This window comes from Oncorhynchus tshawytscha, linkage group LG29 (genome assembly GCF_018296145.1).
Source record: "Oncorhynchus tshawytscha isolate Ot180627B linkage group LG29, Otsh_v2.0, whole genome shotgun sequence".
NCBI classification, from domain to species: Eukaryota; Metazoa; Chordata; class Actinopteri; order Salmoniformes; family Salmonidae; genus Oncorhynchus; species Oncorhynchus tshawytscha.
Window position 1 is genome coordinate 20,351,541 of NC_056457.1, and position 20,027 is coordinate 20,371,567.

The following is a 20,027-nucleotide window of genomic DNA, read 5'->3' on the forward strand; positions in this document are numbered from 1 at the left end:
ACTCTGGTGCCATTTTAATGATTCTACCGTCACTCTAGTTTAGTCTTATCTGAGAGCAGAGTGATGGGAGCTGGACTTAACACATCTTTCCAAATGAATATTTTAGCTTTAGTACATTGGACATAGGGTGAAATCAGTGATCTATTATTACCAATACTCACATTTGGGTTCATGATGACAAAGCTGAAGTCTTGGAATACAAACAGCATGTAATATCAGTAACAATGCTATTGCTGGAGCTTTGGACTAAAATCCTGAGGTGTTCTGATGTTGTGCCTTTTATTTTCCTCATCGTCGTTGCTGAAGCCACTCCTGCGGCTCCCCTCTTTGTTTGTTTGTTATTAGTACCTGACAAAAAAAATGCTATATATATTAATCTAGATATTTTAATATATATATTAATCTATATATATTATATATTTTAATATATAATATATATATTAATCTATATATATTATATATTTTAATATATATAGATTAATATATATATAAATATAGATTAATCTATATATAGATTAATCTATATATATATATATATATTAATATATATTCGAGATATTTTATATATATATATATATTAATCTATATATATTATATATTTTAATATATATAGATTAATATATATATAAATTATATTAATCTATATATATTAAATATATATATATATATATTAATATTAATATATATATTAAAATATATATATATATATTATATATATATATATAGATTAATATTAATATATATATATAGATTAATATTATATATATATATTAATATATAATATATATATATATTATATATATATTAATCTATATATATTAAAATATATAATATATATAGATTAATATATATATTAATATTAATATATATTATCTATATATTTTATATATATATATATAATATTTATATATATATTTATATATATATTTATATATATAGATTAATATATATATATATATATAGATTAATATATATATTAATATATATATATATATATATTAATCTATATATATATTATATATTAATCTAAATATATATATAAAAATCTTAAGTGACCAGCTGTAATTCTGGATGCAGTCTTAGATCCAGGTTGTTCAGGAACCAATTACCTCAGACCTCACGTGAAACAGTGTTGCTAGCTGGATAGTCGTCTACTACAGAAAAATGATGTACACTTTCGTCATACCAACAGGAAACCTCGTTTGTACTGGTGTAACATGTATGATCCACCCCTTGACAATGTGGAAATCCTCTTCCTTTCCGAGCTTCTCGCCTCTAGTTTTCAACAGCTAAGAAATGGTATTGTATGGAAAACCATGTTCAAGTGCTTCCTCTGCTACTTTCCCAGCTGAAATTGTTAGTGTACACTGGTTTGACAGCTCACTCTGTCATCTGACAGAACTGAAGAAAAAAAAACATTTAAATTAGCTGAGATTTCATTATAGTCCTGTCTATCTCACTAAAAAAGCCCCAACAACACTAATTACCATTGTACCCTTAGATTGGTCATCAATCCCTCTTATACGTCTACTTCTTTACCCAACTCTCTGAGCATCTTTTAGTGTTATTATGTTACTTATTTACTGTGCATGGACAGTCACTCAGGCCATGTGAACGTTACCTCGTTTTCCAAGAGATCAGTGTTCAGGTCCTGTGTCAAACATCAGCAGCGAGCTGTGAGCCCGGGCAATCGACTTACCCTCCTTAAGTATTAAGATCTTCCCCAGCAGGGGAGAACTATTGATTCTAAATGCCAATGACTAAACGCTAAGAACGTCCAATATCTTTGTAGCCTCTGGGTTAGTAGAGCTTGCTGCTTTAAAAAGCCACTTCCATACAGTGCCAGTTTCTTTCGCTCCTTTAAAACCAGGTGGAATTTGCTGTTGGTAAACAATGTCAATGTGGAATGTTTTTTGTTCCTCGTAAGAGCTCATCAGTGGCTCTTTGCACATGGAAGTGTTCAAACAAATCCGAAAAACTATTCCACTGCAAAGAACTGATTCACAATGTCTTTCTTCCAAGACCCACCAAAACAAGGGTGCAGGATTCGGCAAACGGGTCAAGGGGGGTTTCTTGTTTTGTCAAGGGGTCTTATTTAAAAGTGATGTTTCTATACCAGGATACGTGAAATGTAAATGTTGTAGGTTATGTTTCACTATTGTAGCTAAATTGTAGAACAGAGATGGCTTGTACTACTGATTTTAACATAAATATACTCAAATAAATCTGTATAAGATAAAATGTATACGGAGAGTTGAGATTGTTGCTGTAAACCCCTCTTTTGGATTGAAGAATATGTTTAAAAGTTTTATGTATATGAAATGCCCTGGAAAAATCCAACATCCATTGTATTGCCGTAATGACATGAGGACTTTTTGAACGATCAGTGTAACATAGTTCTTTAATTTGCAGTGGATCATTGTTCCTTTTTACTGTGGTAATTTTAGAACTCATTATCCAAGTAGATTTGCCTAGTTGTTGGGGTGTGGCTGTTTCTACTCTGCACTTGGTGCCAGAATAAACCAGTATGAATGTAGTATTTGCCCAGTGTGAAACAACTACACCCTGACTGTTAGAGAAAAAATACTAGAATGGATTATTTCAATTGTATCTTTTTGTATATGAAAGTAAACAATAAAATACTATTAAAGCATTTGATTGCAGCATGTTCTTACTTTATTGTGTATGTGTTGCCCATTTAGAATGACCGTTCATCAGAATTGTGTTTAAGTTTTCTAATTTGCTAGGATGTTAATCATCACACCATAATAGAAAGATGAATTATATCCATCACAAGTTTTTGTGATAATGTTGCGTGTGTTCTGTGTAGCCACAGTGGCCTTGAAGGGAGCTGACAATGTTTATTCTCTGGAATTCGAAAATGCTCTACATGCAGTGAACTACCATGCAGGAGTGGGCTAAATGCCTCAACTATTGATAATTACACAAGATTACTGCACATTCTAGCATATATGCAAATTAAATATGAACTCTCCAAGGCTGTTCTATGGAATGTCCTAAAGGGACTTATATTAAAGCACAGCAGCAATTTAGTGATTTCAATGACTATTCTCAATTTGTTCTTGCTTGAGGTAGTGTAGCCTGTTCAAGTGCTTTGTGCTAACCGTGTCCCCTGGCTCAGTTGCTACCACATAAATATAACATGTTATTGTGTCATGATACACTTAATCTATACATCATTTTTGCAAATCAATTAAAGATGTCCTTTATTTTTTTATTTTCACTTTGAATTTAGGCTCTCCATACAAACACACCCTGTGGTTTGGTTATGTGATAGGCTAAATCTATTGATCGGTGATGAAAAGGGCATTCTTTAGTGCTTGATTGTAGTTTCAATTAAATGCAAAACGTGTTGATAGAAATTCAATAAACTTTAATCCAGAAATCCAAGACCAGTAAATTCCTTTGATGCCACTCTGTTTATACCCCTGCCACCAGAAAGCAATGTTTATATTTCTAGTACTTCACCAAGCTTGCGTTGTTGTTGTTGTTGACCACATGTGTTTCAAGTTCAACAGTTTCAAAGAAAGCTCATTGGAAAATGAAACCAACCGGCAACTTGATTAGCGTCATGGCAGCAACATTAAGACTTCCGGTTTTCCTATTTTGCCTTAAGTGTTAGATACGAAATTAATTTTGCAGCTTTGTAACATTTTAATATTATGCACTACCCCAAATTATAACTATGAGCTGAAATAAAAAATCCCCAAAATCTTCCATACACACAAAAAGATTATTTCTCAAATGTGTGCACCACATTTTAGTTTACATCCCTGTTAGTGAGCATTTTTCCTTTGCCAAGATAATCCATCCACCTGACAGGTGTGGCATATCAAGAAACTGATTAAACATGATCATTACACAGGTGTACCTTGTGCTGGGGACAAAAGGCCACTTTAAAATGTGTGGTTTTGTCACACAAAACAATGCAACAGATGTCTCAAGTTTTGAGGGAGCCTGCAATTGGCATGCTGACTGCAGGAATGTCCACGAGCTGTTACCGGTAAATGTAATGTTCATTTATCTACCATAAGCCGCCTCCAACATTGTTTTAGAGAATTTGGCAGTGCAGTCTGACAACTGCAGACCGTGTCGAACCACGCCAGCTCCGGCTTCTTCACCTGAGGGATCATCTGGGGTGGGTATTTCTGTCTAATAAAGGCCTTTTGTAGTGAAAAATTCATTCTGATTGGCTGGGCCTGGCTCCCCAGTGGGTGGGCCTGGATGCCAAGTGGGTGGGCCTGTACCCCTGCCCACTCATGTGAAATCCATAGATTAGGGCCAAATGAATTTTTTTTCAATTGACTGATTTCCTTATATAAACTGTAACTCAGTAAAATCTTTGAAATTGTTAAACGTTGTGTTTTTGTTCTATATATAAACTAATATGTAATTTATAGGCCTATAGTGTATTGCATTGGGACCAATGGAGTGGGTGGAGTAGAAAGTGTTGTTGGGCATAAAGACCTGTTGAGGTCTATTTCAACAAAACAAGCATTCGTTACACAACATTTTAGAACGTTTGCAGCGCGCTGGTTTTCAAAGCATTAATTACTCTGTTATTTCGAGATGAGCTAAAGCTGCAACAAGAGGGGAGAAATGGTCAACAATGCTGACCATATCAATATTTTTTATTTGGACATTTCTGAATTGATATTTGGCTGTAAAGGTGAATATGAGGGACAAGAAGCAGCTAGCCACAATGACGTTCATTTTGAGAAGTCAGCTAACTTGTAAAATACCTAGGGTATAGCTGGCTAGCTACTGGCTAGTTCAATTTCTCTCACGATTATAACGCCAACATTTTAAGAAAAAGGGCATATTATTGACCTAAAAGGTTAGCCGTTGCTAGCGTATCCAGGGTCAGTGATACATAGATAAACCATGTACTGTCTATCTATGGGAACAACTGCGATCATATGGTGGATTGGAAATTATGCAGACAATTACATTGATGGAAGCCACAATCTATCTGCAATATTAAAGCTGATCCAACCCCCTGAAAAAAACATCTGCAATCATGTTCCTATCAACATTGCTAAAATGAATGAAATAAAATGTTACCTGTAATGGGGATCTCATGTAGTTTAATTGTCATCTCCTTATTTTCCCACTACCTAAATTACAAGGGATGGATTCCCACTAAACAATTTTATTTGTCAGCACTTAAAAGGCCAAATCTGGTATATGGTTTGCCTCATATTCATTGTCGACTGGTATCATTTTAAATTGAGCATATAGCTCAACATGTAAACAATGTGTGAGGTTCGCTATTCTCTGCTTCAGATGACAGATGTCCATAAAGTCAATTATGCTATCATACTCTATCTAGGTTTATGGCTGCATTGGCAACGCATGCCATGTGAAAAGCTGAAAAATGTATTCACATAACGGATATACTGAGAGAGAGTGACAATCAAATAAAACAGATTGGAGATCTTCAAAGAATCAACACTTCATGATTCTTCTCATGATTTCAACATGTACAAATAAGATCATATGTAAAGATTAGACATCTTAGTCTAAACAACAATAGGTACTTGAGTAGTAACAAGTAGGCTATTATTACTAAAGCATAATTTAAGGTGAACAAAAAAAACTCCATACCAGCGGTGGCTAACCTTGCTCCACTGTTCCCTGATCTACTGGGTTAGCGGATTTATATTCCAGCCTAGAAATAGCCAGCTTGATTATCATTTTGTGTGATGTTTAACTGTATTTATGTATTTACTGTATTTACAATATTTGCTAACATAGGTAGGCCTACACATGGCATATAGGATATACCCTTAATCTCTTAGGACATTCATTGGGACTTCTCTCTTCATCGCAAACAGGCTTTACATATCTGAGGACATAGACTTTACATAGACTGGAACTGGAGAATATTGTTATGTCCTCCAACGTAATTACCTCACCCTATCCAGTAGTCTACTGTACACTCCCTTTACTGACAGCTGGAGCTGCAATTTCACCCTGTCCCATGGCTGTTATCTACAAATACATTTGGAGTCTGTATTTTTAATTTACAAGGATTACATCAAGATAGCTAGCTAATAAGAAGTTAGTTAGCTGATGACACTTAATTCACTTAGCAAACTTTACAGCTACCAGCTCAGTTGAGTTTTAGTCCAAAGCCTATAACGTGGCCTACTGTAGCAGCTAGCTAATAATATAGTTTTTTTTACTTAAAAAAAATGTATTCTCCCACTGCGTTTTTTGTGTCCTTACAAAAACAAAATAATGTTCAACCGTCACAATATTTTTGGTGGTAGCAAAGCGCAGCCATGTTGACAAATGGAATGGGGGGGACAGGTGTGTTTTGTCACCAGAGCGGTTTAGAACGTGCGCGTGCTGCTCTCTCCTCTCGCTCACGTGACTCAGCCAATAGCTCTACTGCTCTCTCAACACACACACACACACCGCTCCAGCCCTCCCCACCACTCACTCACTCAGCAACAGCCTGGCAGTCAGCAGCAGGTCACAGTGAAATATATATAGCAACACTGCCTGAATCTAGCAGAGGCAACAATTACAATGACGGAACAGTGACTCACATGACATACAGCACCTCCTTCTACGGGCGTGTAAGGGGAGGGTTCTTGAAATATAACATCCAATCAAAATCTTGCCACTGGGAGCCAGCAGACCATTCAAACCGTTTTTGCTATAGAACGTTTTTCAGACTTCCAAGGGAGATATGACAACGACGTGATATGGGAGGTATGGCAAGACGAGACTACATTGGGACGAATGGAGTGGGTGGAGTAGAAAGTGTTGCTGGGCACATAGACCTCAGTCCCCCATTAAATAACATATAGATTCTACATTCTCTAGTGAGTAACCTCAACCCCACTTTTACTTCAGCATCTGGAGTAGTTTTCTAAGCCAATATGTAAGCCAATAATATAATAAGCCAATATGTACTGTATTGCATATACAGTGTATTTCATTGGGGCATTTTATTTGACCCGAATAAAAGTGCAAATGTCACATAAATATAAACAAATATGGATCATTGTTCATGTTTAGACTAGTATTTTTCACATATCATGAACGTAGGAGACTTTTATTTTGAAAATTTTCGAAATTTCGTGACCCGGATGTACTTTTCTTTGTGTTGCCCACGAGTCACTGGTGATAGCTTCTACCTAAAAACACAAAGCAACAAGACAAATTATTTCAAAGTATTTTATCAGTTGAATATTATAAAGATGGCAGGGAATGTTAAATTCTTTAGATTTGTCGGTGGTTATGTGTGCGGCGCCGCCGTCACCACTGGATCATGTGTTGCAGTGATGAAACTTTACAAGGATGAGGACCAGAGAGAGCCCGAGAAAGGTTTGCTTTTAAATTAGTATTTAGCTAGCTAAATTAAGCTAGCCGTCACCTGTAATAAAATTAGCCAGTATACACAGATGATACGTAATGATTACCTAATGAACAATTATCATAGCTGATACACAAGTACCCAAATTATTCATATTAAACTTAGCCAGTTCAGAAGCCAGCCAAATGTGGTAGAATTTTGCAATATTTGTGAGTTCTGCCTATGTAAATAACATCAATTATTTGTTACAGTTCCTCAGGCACAGCAGGAGATAGGGCGGTATGGCTTCCCCTTGACAGGAGCTGAGATACGAAACTACGCCAACCACACATTGTCCTACAACCAAGCCATGAAAACACCAAGATGGGTCGCAGAGCACCTGTCACATGAGAAACTATTGGGTAATAATGTTGTAATGATAATCTAATAATGTAGTCATAATATCCCTATGAGCAAAAATATATTGTGCTCACTGGGATAGTCAAAGGCAGCTGTTATACAGACATTGTAGATATAGGCTAATTCTCTTCTTCTTGCTGCCGCAGGGAAAGCCGACAGAAAGCACTGTAAATTCAAGCCAGACCCCAGTATCCCAGAACCCTTCACTGCACACAATGCTGACTACCTGGGCAGTGGCTGGTCCAGGGGCCACATGGCCCCCGCAGGAGACAACAAGACCTCCGAGGTACCCAGCAACATCACACCTATCCAACATATTGGTGACATTTAGTGTCATTGATTGAGCTTGGAGTAATGTCTTGTCCTTAGTTGATGTGGTTTACACCAGTGGTTTGTTAAGACCTTTTCTCGTTTTGATGGTATGTGAGGTGAACTGGTCTTACAGAATTCTCTCCTTTCTGTTCCTATTAACAGCAGTCAATGGCTGAAACCTTCTACCTATCCAACATTGTGCCCCAGAACTATGAAAACAATGCTGGATACTGGAACAGGTATATGGGAACCCCCAGTGATATTCATTGCATTTGTTCCACAAGTTAGGTGATACTACTTGGTCCTAGTACTGTATATAAATGGAATGACCTATGCTGAAATAAAACTCTCTCTTAATCTAAGCTATTGTACCTTGAAGCCAAACTTGACTTATGATCAATGTAATGATCATTTTGAAGTCTGTGATCTGTGTGTTGCCCCAGTATAATATACTGTTTTGTATTTCAGACTGGAGATGTACTGCAGGGACCTGGCCAAGCGCTTTGATGACGTGTGGGTCATATCGGGACCTCTGGTCCTTTCTGAAGAGGGGGCTGATGGGAAAAAGACAGTGTCCTACCAGGTAACTGAAGCTGTTAGGCGGACCACACTTTGCAGTCCAGGGTGCACAGCTCTAGGATCTCCCCAAATCCTAACCTTAACCATTAATGGGGGAAGTGCGACTAGGGGCAACTGTACAGTGTCCACTCAATGTCAGTGGTTTGTCTGAGAGCTCCAAAAAGAAATGCACTTGTAAAGTATTTAGACCCTTTGACTTTTTCCACATTTTGTTACGTTAAAGTCTTATTCTAAAAGGGATTAAAAAGAAAACATCCTCATCGATCTACACACAATACACCATAATGACAAATCAAAAACAGTTTTTTTTAAAGATATGTTTGCAAATGTATTAAAAAAAAATGGAAATATCACTCAAGCTCTCAAGCTTTGTCAGGTTGGATGGGGAGCGTTGCTGCACAGCTATTTTCAGGTGTCGCCAGAGACGTTTGATCGGGTTCATGTCCGGGCTTTGGCTGGGCCACTCAAGGACATTCAGAGACTTGCCCACGAAGCCACTCCTGCGTTGTCTTGGCTGTGTGCTTAGGGTCATTGTCCTGTTGGAAGGTGAACCTTCGCCTCAGTCTGAGTTCCTGAGCGCTCTGGAGCAGGTTTTCATCAAGGATCTCTCTGTACTTTGCTCTATTCATCTTTCCCTCGATCCAGACTAGTTTCCCAGTCCCTGCCGCTGAAAGACATCCCCACAGCATGATGCTGCCACCACCATGCTTCACAGTAGGGATGGAGCCAGGTTTCCTTCAGATGTGACGCTTGGCATTCAGGCCAAAGTGTTCAGGCTTGGTTTCATCAGACCAGAGAATCTTGTTTTTCATGGGAGAGTGTGAGAGTGTGCTGTGATGTGGCTTTTACTGAGGAGTGGCTTCTGTCTGGCCACTCTACCATAAAAGCCTGATTGGTGGAGTGCTGCAGAACCTGTCCTTCTGGAAGGTTCTCCCATCTCCACAGAGGAACTCTGGAGCTCTATCAGAGTGACCATCGGGTTCTTGGTCACCTCCCTGACCAAGGCCCTTCTTCCCCGATTTCTCAGTTTGGCCGGGAGGCCAGCTCTAGGAAGAGTCACTTAATTATGCTCGGGCATCATCACTTAATTATACCATGACATTGTTGAATACTCGTTTCTAATTGGCTTGAAGGGCATTCTAGAATGTGCATTATTATGTAAGCAATAATGCACTAGGGGGTGTGGTATATGGCCAATAAACCACGGCTATGGGCTGTTCTTAGCACGACACACTGTGGAGTATATTGGCCATATACCTCAAACCCCCTAGGTGCCTTATTGCTATTATAAACCTGTTACCAACTTAATAAGAGCAGTAAAAATAAATGTTTTGTTATACCCGTGGTATACGGTCTGATATACCACGGCTGTCAGCCAATCAGCATTCAGGGCTCGAACCACCCAGTTTATAAATAAGGGATAATCAACGAGGAGCTATGCGTTCTCTGGAGAAAAAGTGTATGATATGGAAGGTGTATTCCACGACACGCTAGGGGAGTGGAACTAACCTTCCAAGGAGTTACATTATTTTCCAGAGAACACATAGTGCCCCAAGTTGATTATCTATTTTATACCATGGCTATAATTTAACACATTTACAGCTAGAAATGTGTTCATTTGCAGGAATAAATGTGTTCAACATCTACTGAAATAATTAGCAAGTTCACTAGATAGCTACAGTAAGTAGTTGCCTTGGTAACCAAACAAACAGACTTACTAGTTTAGCTAACCAACCCATTAGTCCTTGCTCGCTATTATGAAAATAGATTTCAGCAATGCCAATAACTTCAATTTGACCTTTGCTTCCAAATGCAGCTCGTTGATATACAATGAGGGAGGAGGTAACATGATGGTTATTTCCTGGACATATCACAGTGCAGCCTCATGGCCACTAGATGTCACTGTTGCACAGAAAATCCCTCTTGTTTATGAAGCCCATCTTTTTTTCAAGTTTTTCCAACCCACAGAAAGCACACAAGTACTAAGTTGTTATTTATTCACTGAGACTTTTGTACACTGCCCATATTTTCATTAATAAAATATGCCAACACTCTCGTAGTATTAGTCTTACTCAACATCAGACAATACTCGCTAGATTCTGACAGTGGCTGTTTAGTAGATTTTCATTTTTAAAAAAAGTGAATATCTGGATGCTGTCGGCTGGTTAGGTTAGTGTTTGTTTTCCTCTGCGTTAGTTAGGTTTGCATCGATGCTTTGCCCCCCTGTGGCTGTTCTATCAGAGAAAGTGTGCTATGAATGTTTCTTTGTCCTCCAGTGAGGCCCAGAGTGTAAACCCACAAGGACAGACGGTTGCCCAAGGGCAGGGATCATCAACTAGATTCAGCCGCAGGCAGATTTTTTCTTGAGTCGATGGTCAAGGGAGACTGCAAATTGACCGCAAGACGCCCAAACAGATATAGTATTTGACTAAAACATCATTTCAAACCTTGCTTACATTTGTATACGATCACATATCTCTATTATTCGTGGGAATACTTTGGAACAGTTGTTTTTACATCAAAATAACTTGGGAGCTGATTTGCTGGTGTTTTTACAGTCTTTTATGTCTACCAATAAAAAATGATAATAAATAAAATAACACTTTTTCGAGGGCCAAATAATCAAATCAAATCAATCAAATCAAATTTTATTTGTCACATACACATGGTTAGCAGATGTTAATGCGAGTGTAGCGAAATGCTTGTGCTTCTAGTTCCGACAATGCAGTAATAACCAACAAGTAATCTAACTAACAATTCCAAAACAACTGTCTTATACACAGTGTAAGGGGATAAAGAATATGTACATAAGGATATATGAATGAGTGATGGTACAGAGCAGCATAGGCAAGATACAGTAGATGGTATCGAGTACAGTATATACATATGAGATGAGTGTGTAAACAAAGTGGCATAGTTAAAGTGGCTAGTGATACATGTATTACATAAGGATGCAGTCGATGATATAGAGTACAGTATATACGTATGCATATGAGATGAATAATGTAGGGTAAGTAACATTATATAAGGTAGCATTGTTTAAAGTGGCTAGTGATATATTTACATCATTTCCCATCAATTCCCATTATTAAAGTGGCTGCAGTTGAGTCAGTGTCAGGTGAACAGGCAGTGGCTCGGGTGGTTGATGTCCTTGATGATCTTTATGGCCTTCCTGTAACATCGGGTGGTGTAGGTGTCCTGGAGGGCAGGTAGTTTGCCCCCGGTGATGCGTTGTGCAGACCTCACTACCCTCTGGAGAGCCTTACGGTTGTGAGCGGAGCAGTTGCTGTACCAGGCGGTGATACAGCCCGCCAGGATGCTCTCGATTGTGCATCTGTAGAAGTTTGTGAGTGCTTTTGGTGACAAGCCGAATTTCTTCAGCCTCCTGAGGTTGAAGAGGCGCTGCTGCGCCTTCTTCACGATGCTGTCTGTGTGAGTGGACCAATTCAGTTTGTCTGTGATGTGTATGCCGAGGAACTTAAAACTAGCTACCCTCTCCACTACTGTTCCATCGATGTGGATAGGGGGGTGTTCCCTCAAGTCCACAATCATCTCCTTAGTTTTGTTGACGTTGAGTGTGAGGTTATTTTCCTGACACCACACTCCGAGGGCCCTCACCTCCTCCATGTAGGCCGTCTCGTCGTTGTTGGTAATCAAGCCTACCACTGTTGTGTCGTCCGCAAACTTGATGATTGAGTTGGAGGCGTGTGTGGCCACACAGTCGTGGGTGAACAGGGAGTACAGGAGAGGGCTCAGAACGCACCCTTGTGGGGCCCCAGTGTTGAGGATCAGCAGGGTGGAGATGTTGTTGCCTACCCTCACCACCTGGGGGCGGCCCGTCAGGAAGTCCAGTACCCAGTTGCACAGGGCGGGGTCGAGACCCAGGGTCTCGAGCTTGATGATGAGCTTGGAGGGTACTATGGTGTTGAATGCCGAGCTGTAGTCGATGAACAGCATTCTCACATAGGTATTCCTCTTGTCCAGATGGGTTAGGGCAGTGTGGTTGAGATTGCATCGTCTGTGGACCTATTTGGGCGGTAAGCAAATTGGAGTGGGTCTAGGGTTTCAGGTAGGGTGGAGGTGATATGGTCCTTGACTAGTCTCTCAAAGCACTTCATGATGACGGAAGTGAGTGCTACGGGGCGGTAGTCGTTTAGCTCAGTTACCTTAGCTTTCTTGGGAACAGGAACAATGGTGGCCCTCTTGAAGCATGTGGGAACAGCAGACTGGTATAGGGATAGATTGAATATGTCCGTAAACACACCGGCCAGCTGGTCTGCGCATGCTCTGAGGGCGCGGCTGGGGATGCCCGTCTGGGCCTGCAGCCTTGCGAGGGTTAACACGTTTAAATGTCTTACTCACCTCGGCTGCAGTGAAGGAGAGTCCGCATGTTTTCTTTGCAGGCCGTGTCAGTGGCACTGTATTGTCCTCAAAGCGGGCAAAAAAGTTATTTAGTCTGCCTGGGAGCAATACATCCTGGTCCGTGACTGGGCTGGATTTCTTCTTGTAGTCCGTGATTGACTGTAGACCCTGCCACATGCCTCTTGTGTCTGAGCCGTTGAATTGAGATTCTACTTTGTCTCTGTACTGACGCTTAGCTTGTTTGATAGCCTTGCGGAGGAATAGCTGCACTGTTTGTGTTCGGTCATGTTACCAGTCACCTTGCTTACAGTCTCTGATGTCCCTCTGGAATGCTACCCTTGCTCGGATTTCATCAACCTTGTTGTCTGACCACAAGAAGACCGCCTCGTTTCCCTCTTTTTCGGAGTCGTTTTTTTTGGGTCGCCGCATAGTATCCATTCCGTTGGATCCATTCCGTCCTGGTTGAAAGGCAGAACACAGGATCCGCGTCGCGAAAAACATATTCTTGGTCGTACTGATGGTGAGTTGACGCTGATCTTATATTCAGTAGTTCTTCTCGACTGTATGTAATGAAACCTAAGATGACCTGGGGTACTAATGTAAGAAATAACACGTAAAAAAACAAAACACTGCATAGTTTCCTAGGAACGCGAAGCGAGGCGGCCATCTCTGTCGGCGCCGGAAGTCATACAATTATAATTCACTGTGACAGGTGTATGGGTTCCCCGCCAGTTGGGGAACCTAGCCCTAGGGCTGTTACCTAGACACACAGATCACCTGCGACAGGGGCCGTGTTCCACCCATTGAAACCCCAAACCCACCTGGGGCCTGAGCTGCAGCGGCGGTGGGGATTAAACACACACGACACACCCACAGTTTGTTTCCTTTTGCTACCTCTCCAGTTGCCATGGCAGTGCCCCCTGGGCATTGCCAGGCGGTCCTTGTTTCCTGTGAGGGATTGAGAGGTTTAGAGGGCTCCGGGGATGCCCGCCTTAGGTTGGTAGTGCCAGCCTCTAACATCTGTGGTGGAGAGGCCTGGAGTGCAGTGTCTTTATCCCAGATGAACTCCCCTGGAGTGGGGTCTCCCTGTGGTTTATCAGGGGCCAACACACTGTCCCCCCATCAGCAGGAACAGGACTCCCACCTAGAGAGGAAGAAGAGAGAGAAAGAGAATGAGAGGAAGATAAAACAGAGAGAGAGGAAGGGATGGAGTGGAGAAGGAGAGCGTAGAGAAGAATGAAAGCTCTGTGTAGTAGGCCTACCTTTTGTCCTTATGGGGATATTATATATATACACTACCATTCAAAAGTTTGGCGTCACTTAGAAATGTCCTTGTTTTTGAAAGAAAAGCACATTTTTTTTGTCCATTATAACAATTAGAAATAAAAGCTTAAATAAATAATTCACTCTAGTATTATTCTGACATTTCACATTCTTAAAATAAAGTGTTGATCCTAACTGACCTAAGACAGGGAATTTTTACTAGGATTAAATGTCAGGAATTGTGAAAAACTGAGTTTAGATTTATTTGACTAAGGTGTATGTAAACTTCCAACTTCAACTGTATATATATATACATATAAGCTCAGTTGACATTTAATCCTAGTAACATTTCCCTGTCTTTTTAGGTCAGTTAGGATCACCATTTTATTTTAAGAACGTGACATGTCAGAATAATAATAGAGAGTGATTTATTTCAGCTTTTATTTCTTTCATCACATTCCCAGTGGGTCATAAGTTTACATACACTAAATTAGTATTTGGTAGCATTGCCTTTAAATTGTTTAACTTGGGTTAAATGTTTCGGGTAGCCTTCCACAAGCTTCCAACAATAAGTTGGGTGAATGTTGGCCCATTCCTCCTGACAGAGCTGGTATAACTGAGTCAGGGTTGTAGGCCTCCTTGCTCGCACACACTTTTTCAGTTCTGCCCATACATTTTCTATAGGATTGAGGTCAGGGCTTTGTGATGGCCACTCTCATACCTTGACTTTGTTGTCCTTAGGCCATTTTGCCATAACTTTGGAAGTATGCTTGAGGTCATTTTCCATTTGGAAGACCCATTTGTGACCAAGCTTTAACTGACTGATGTCTTGAGATGTTGCTTCAATATAATTATTTTACATAATTTTCCTACCTCATGATGCCATCTATTTTGTGAAGTGCACCAGTCCCCCCACAACATGATGCTGCCACCCCCGTGCTTCACGGTTGGGATGGTGTTCTTCTGCTTGCAAGCTTCCCCCTTTTTCCTCCAAACATAATGATGGTCATTATGGCCAAACAGTTCTATTTTTGTTTCATCAGACCAGAGGACATTTCTCCAAAAAAGTACGATCTTTGACCCCATGTGCAGTTGCAAACCGTAGTCTGGCTTTTTTATTGAGGTTTTTGGAGCAGTGGCTTCTTCCTTGCTGAGCGGCCTTTCAGGTTGTGTCGATATAGGACTTGTTTTACTGTGGATATAGATACTTTTGTACCTGTTTCCTCCAGCATCTTCACAAGGTCCTTTGCTGCTGTTCTGGGATTGATTTGCACTTTTCGCACCAAAGTACTTTCATCATTTCATCTCTGCGTCTCCTTCCTGAGCGGTATGGCGGCTGCGTGGTCCCATGGTGTTTATACTTGTGTACTATTGTTTGTACAGATGAAGGTGGTACCTTCAGGCGTTTGGGAATTGCTCCCAAGGATGAACCAGACTTGTGGAGGTCTACAATTTTTTTCTGAGGTCTTGGCTGATTTCTTTACATTTTTCCATGATGTCAAGCAAAGAGGCGCTGAGTTTGAAGGTAGGCCTTGAAATACTTCCACAGGTACACCTCCAATTGACATTAGTGATGTCAAATAGCCTATCAGAAGCTTCTAAAGCCATGACATAATTTTCTGGAATTTTCCAAGCTGTTTAAAGGCACAGCCAACTTGGTGTATGTAAACATCTGACCCACTGGAATTGTGATACAGTGAATTATAAGTGAAATAATCTGTCTGTAAACAATTGTTGGAAAAATGACTTGTGTCATGCACAAAGTAGATGTCCTAAAAGACTTGCTAAAACTATAGTTTGTTGACTCCAACCTAAGTGGATGTAAACTTCCGATTTCAACGGTGTGTATATATATAATTATTAGGAAATAGAAGACATACAAGACCACTGATAATCTCCCTCGATCTGGGGCTCCACCCAAGATCTCACCCCGTGGGGTCAGAAGTCCCAGAACCACACGGGGGGACCTAGTGAATGACCTGCAGAGAGCTGGGACCAAAGTAACAAAGCCTACCATCAGTAACACACTACGCCGCCAGGGACTCAAATCCTGCAGTGCCACCTGCTTAAGCCAGTACATGTCCAGGCCCGTCTGAAGTTTGCTAGAGAGCATTTGGATGATCCAGAAGAAGATTGGGAGAATGTCATATGGTCAGATGAAATCCAAATATAACTTTTTGGTAAAAACTCAACTCGTCGTGTTTGGAGGACAAAGAATGCTGAGTGGCATACAAAGAACACCATACCTTCTGTGAAGCATGGGGGTGGAAACATCATGCTTTGGGGCTGTTTTTCTACAAAGGGACCAGGACGACTGATCCGTGTAAAGGAAAGAATGAATGGGGCCATGTATCGTGGGATTTTGAGTGAAAACCTCCTTCCATCAGCAAGGGCATTGAAGATGAAACGTGGCTGGGTCTTTCAGCATGACAATGATCCCAAACACACCGCCCGGGCAACGAAGGAGTGGCTTCGTAAGAAGCATTTCAAGGTCCTGGAGTGGCCTAGCCAGTCTCCAGATCTCAACCCCATAGAAAATCTTTGGAGGGAGTTGAAAGTCTGTGTTGCCCAGCAACAGCCCCAAAACATCACTGCTCTAGAGGAGATCTGCATGGAGGAATGGGCCAAAATACCAGCAACAGTGTGTGAAGACTTACAGAAAACGTTTGACCTCTGTCATTGCCAACAAAGGGTATATAACAAAGTATTGAGATAAACTTTTGTTATTGACCAAGTACTTATTTTCCACCATAATTTGCAAATAAATTCATAAAAAATCCTACAATGTGATTTTCTGGATTTCTTTCTTCTCATTTTGTCTGTCATAGTTGAAGTGTACCTATGATGAAAATTACAGGCCTCTCTCATCTTTTTAAGTGGCAGAACTTGCACAATTGGTGGCTGACTAAATACTTTTTTGCCCCATTGTATGTATGTATATATATATATATATATATATATATAGTACCTGTCGAAAGTTTGGACACAGCTACTCATTCAAGTGTTTTTCTTTATTTGACTATTTTCTACATTGTAGAATAATAGTGAAGACATCAAAACTATGAAATAACACATATGGAATCATGTAGTAACGATTAAAGTGTTAAACAAATCAAAATATATTTCAGGTTCTTCAAGTAGCCACCCTTGATACTATGTCTAAACCTATATATGTGTTTTATTTTCGGTACTTTCCTTCACAACCCCAATTTTATTTTATGACCTTATGAAGGGAAATGTGTTCTTAGTGTACAGTCTGTACTCCCGTTTATTCGAGTAATGTAACCGATTGAGTGGTCTCCCTGATTTGTCAAGGCCTTAGTTGGAGCACTGGGCAGGTGTGGTGAATGATTCTCCCTTTAACTGAATGGTTATTGCCCCTCTAACAAAGCAATGGCATTGTCCTATTTAGGTGCCGCTTGTGGATTTGACAGCTCTAATGCAGTTCCACCTCAGACACCATCAAAACAACAGCTACAGATATGCCGATGTCGGCTGAAGCGGATCTGCCTTGCTCCTGGATTATTTGATGAGGCTGCTTTAATCTAGAACAAACAACCTTTACCATAAATCAGCGTGGACCTCTCCTTGAGATCTCAGGGCGCTGAAGGCATAAGTCCATCTGTTCTTCACGAGGCCTCCATAAACTAACACTGTCGTATCTCGGAACAGCCTAGCCCACAATCTATCGAGGCATGGGTAGACCAAAATATGCAAAATGCAAAAAAAATGTGTGTTTTAACATGATTTAACGTAATATGTTGTTATTTGTGCAGGTCATAGGCAAAGACGACGTGGCCGTCCCCACCCACCTCTTCAAAGTCATCCTCGTCGGGAAAGAACAATCGGCATCGGGCAATTTGACTAACAACCAATCGGTATCAGAAACCTTGGCCCTCGGGGCCTTTGTCGTACCCAACCAGCCAATCGGCTTCAAGCGCCCACTGACGGACTTCCAGGTGAGTCTATCGGAACTAGAGAAGATCTCGGGCCTGACCTTCTTTCCCAAAGTGGAGCGGACAACTCCGAGCCTCCCCAACTTGTGCGATAGGGATTCCTGCCAACTGATGGACTTTAAGGATTTCACCTTGTACCTCACGGCCAGGAAGGTGGGCAGTGCCCGCACCACGGTGAAGCTGGAGAAGAGCATGGCGGAGCTGAAAGAGCAAGGCATCGCCCCGGACGACTACGTACTCAAACTGTACCAGGAGAAGAAGAAAGAGCTGGAAAACAAAGAGCATAACCTGGCTCATCTTCCTTAGGGCACTAAGAGAAAACATTTTGTAGCAGAAACAGACAATGAGGGTTTCTAATTGGACAAGTCCACATAGTCCCTCCTGTTTTCATTGGTTTGGTGCCTAATGAACACAACCCTGGATGGAATGTCCATTATGGCTCTGTGAAACGAGCAGCTGGTCAAGTGGCTGTTTTGCTATGGGTTACATACAGTGCCTTGCGAAAGTATTCGGCCCCCTTGAACTTTGCCACATTTCAGGCTTCAAACATAAAGATATAAAACTGTATTTTTTTGTGAAGAATCAACAACAATTGGGACACAATCATGAAGTGGAACGACATTTATTGGATATTTCAAACTTTTTTAACAAATCAAAAACTGAAAAATTGGGCGTGCAAAATTATTGGACTTTGACTTGGCCATTCTAACACCTGGATATGTTTATTTTTGAACCATTCCATTGTAGATTTTGCTTTATGTTTTGGATCATTGTCTTGTTGGAAGACAAATCTCCGTCCCAGTCTCAGGTCTTTTGCAGACTCCATCAGGTTTTCTTCCAGAATGGTCCTGTATTTGGCTCCATCCATCTTCCCATCAATTTTAACCATCTTCCCTGTCCCTGCTGAAGAAAAGCAGGCCCAAACCATGATGCTGCCACCACCATGTTTGACAGTGGGGATGGTGTGTTCAGGGTGATGAGCTGTGTTGCTTCTACGCCAAACATAACGTTTTGCATTGTTGCCAAAAAGTTCAATTTTGGTTTCATCTGACCAGAGCACCTTCTTCCACATGTTTGGTGTGTCTCCCAGGTGGCTTGTGGCAAACTTTAAACAACACTTTTTATGGATATCTTTAAGAAATGGCTTTCTTCTTGCCACTCTTCCATAAAGGCCAGATTTGTGCAATATACGACTGATTGTTGTCCTATGGACAGAGTCTCCCACCTCAGCTGTAGATCTCTGCAGTTCATCCAGAGTGATCATGGGCCTCTTGGCTGCATCTCTGATCAGTCTTCTCCTTGTATGAGCTGAAAGTTTAGAGGGACGGCCAGGTCTTGGTAGATTTGCAGTGGTCTGATACTCCTTCCATTTCAATATTATCGCTTGCACAGTGCTCCTTGGGATGTTTAAAGCTTGGGAAATCTTTTTGTATCCAAATCCGGCTTTAAACTTCTTCACAACAGTATCTCGGACCTGCCTGGTGTGTTCCTTGTTCTTCATGATGCTCTCTGCGCTTTTAACGGACCTCTGAGACTATCACAGTGCAGGTGCATTTATACGGAGACTTGATTACACACAGGTGGATTGTATTTATCATCATTAGTCATTTAGGTCAACATTGGATCATTCAGAGATCCTCACTGAACTTCTGGAGAGAGTTTGCTGCACTGAAAGTAAAGGGGCTGAATAATTTTGCACGCCCAATTTTTCAGTTTTTGATTTGTTAAAAAAGTTTGAAATATCCAATAAATGTCGTTCCACTTCATGATTGTGTCCCAATTGTTGTTGATTCTTCACAAAAAAA

At 40.6% G+C, this 20,027-nt stretch overlaps 1 protein-coding gene across 1 annotated transcript; it reads left to right on the plus strand.

Moving 5' to 3' along the window:
* The first annotated feature begins 7,122 nt into the window (after window positions 1-7,122).
* On the plus strand, window positions 7,123-18,772 carry LOC112227770 (nuclease EXOG, mitochondrial). Its single transcript, XM_024392632.2, has 6 exons — window positions 7,123-7,362; window positions 7,603-7,752; window positions 7,897-8,036; window positions 8,225-8,301; window positions 8,531-8,645; window positions 18,043-18,772. Exons 1-6 carry the CDS (start codon window positions 7,125-7,127, stop codon window positions 18,526-18,528), a joined length of 1,206 nt encoding a protein of 401 aa, XP_024248400.2. The 5' UTR covers window positions 7,123-7,124; the 3' UTR covers window positions 18,529-18,772.
* The last annotated feature ends 1,255 nt before the right edge of the window (window positions 18,773-20,027 follow it).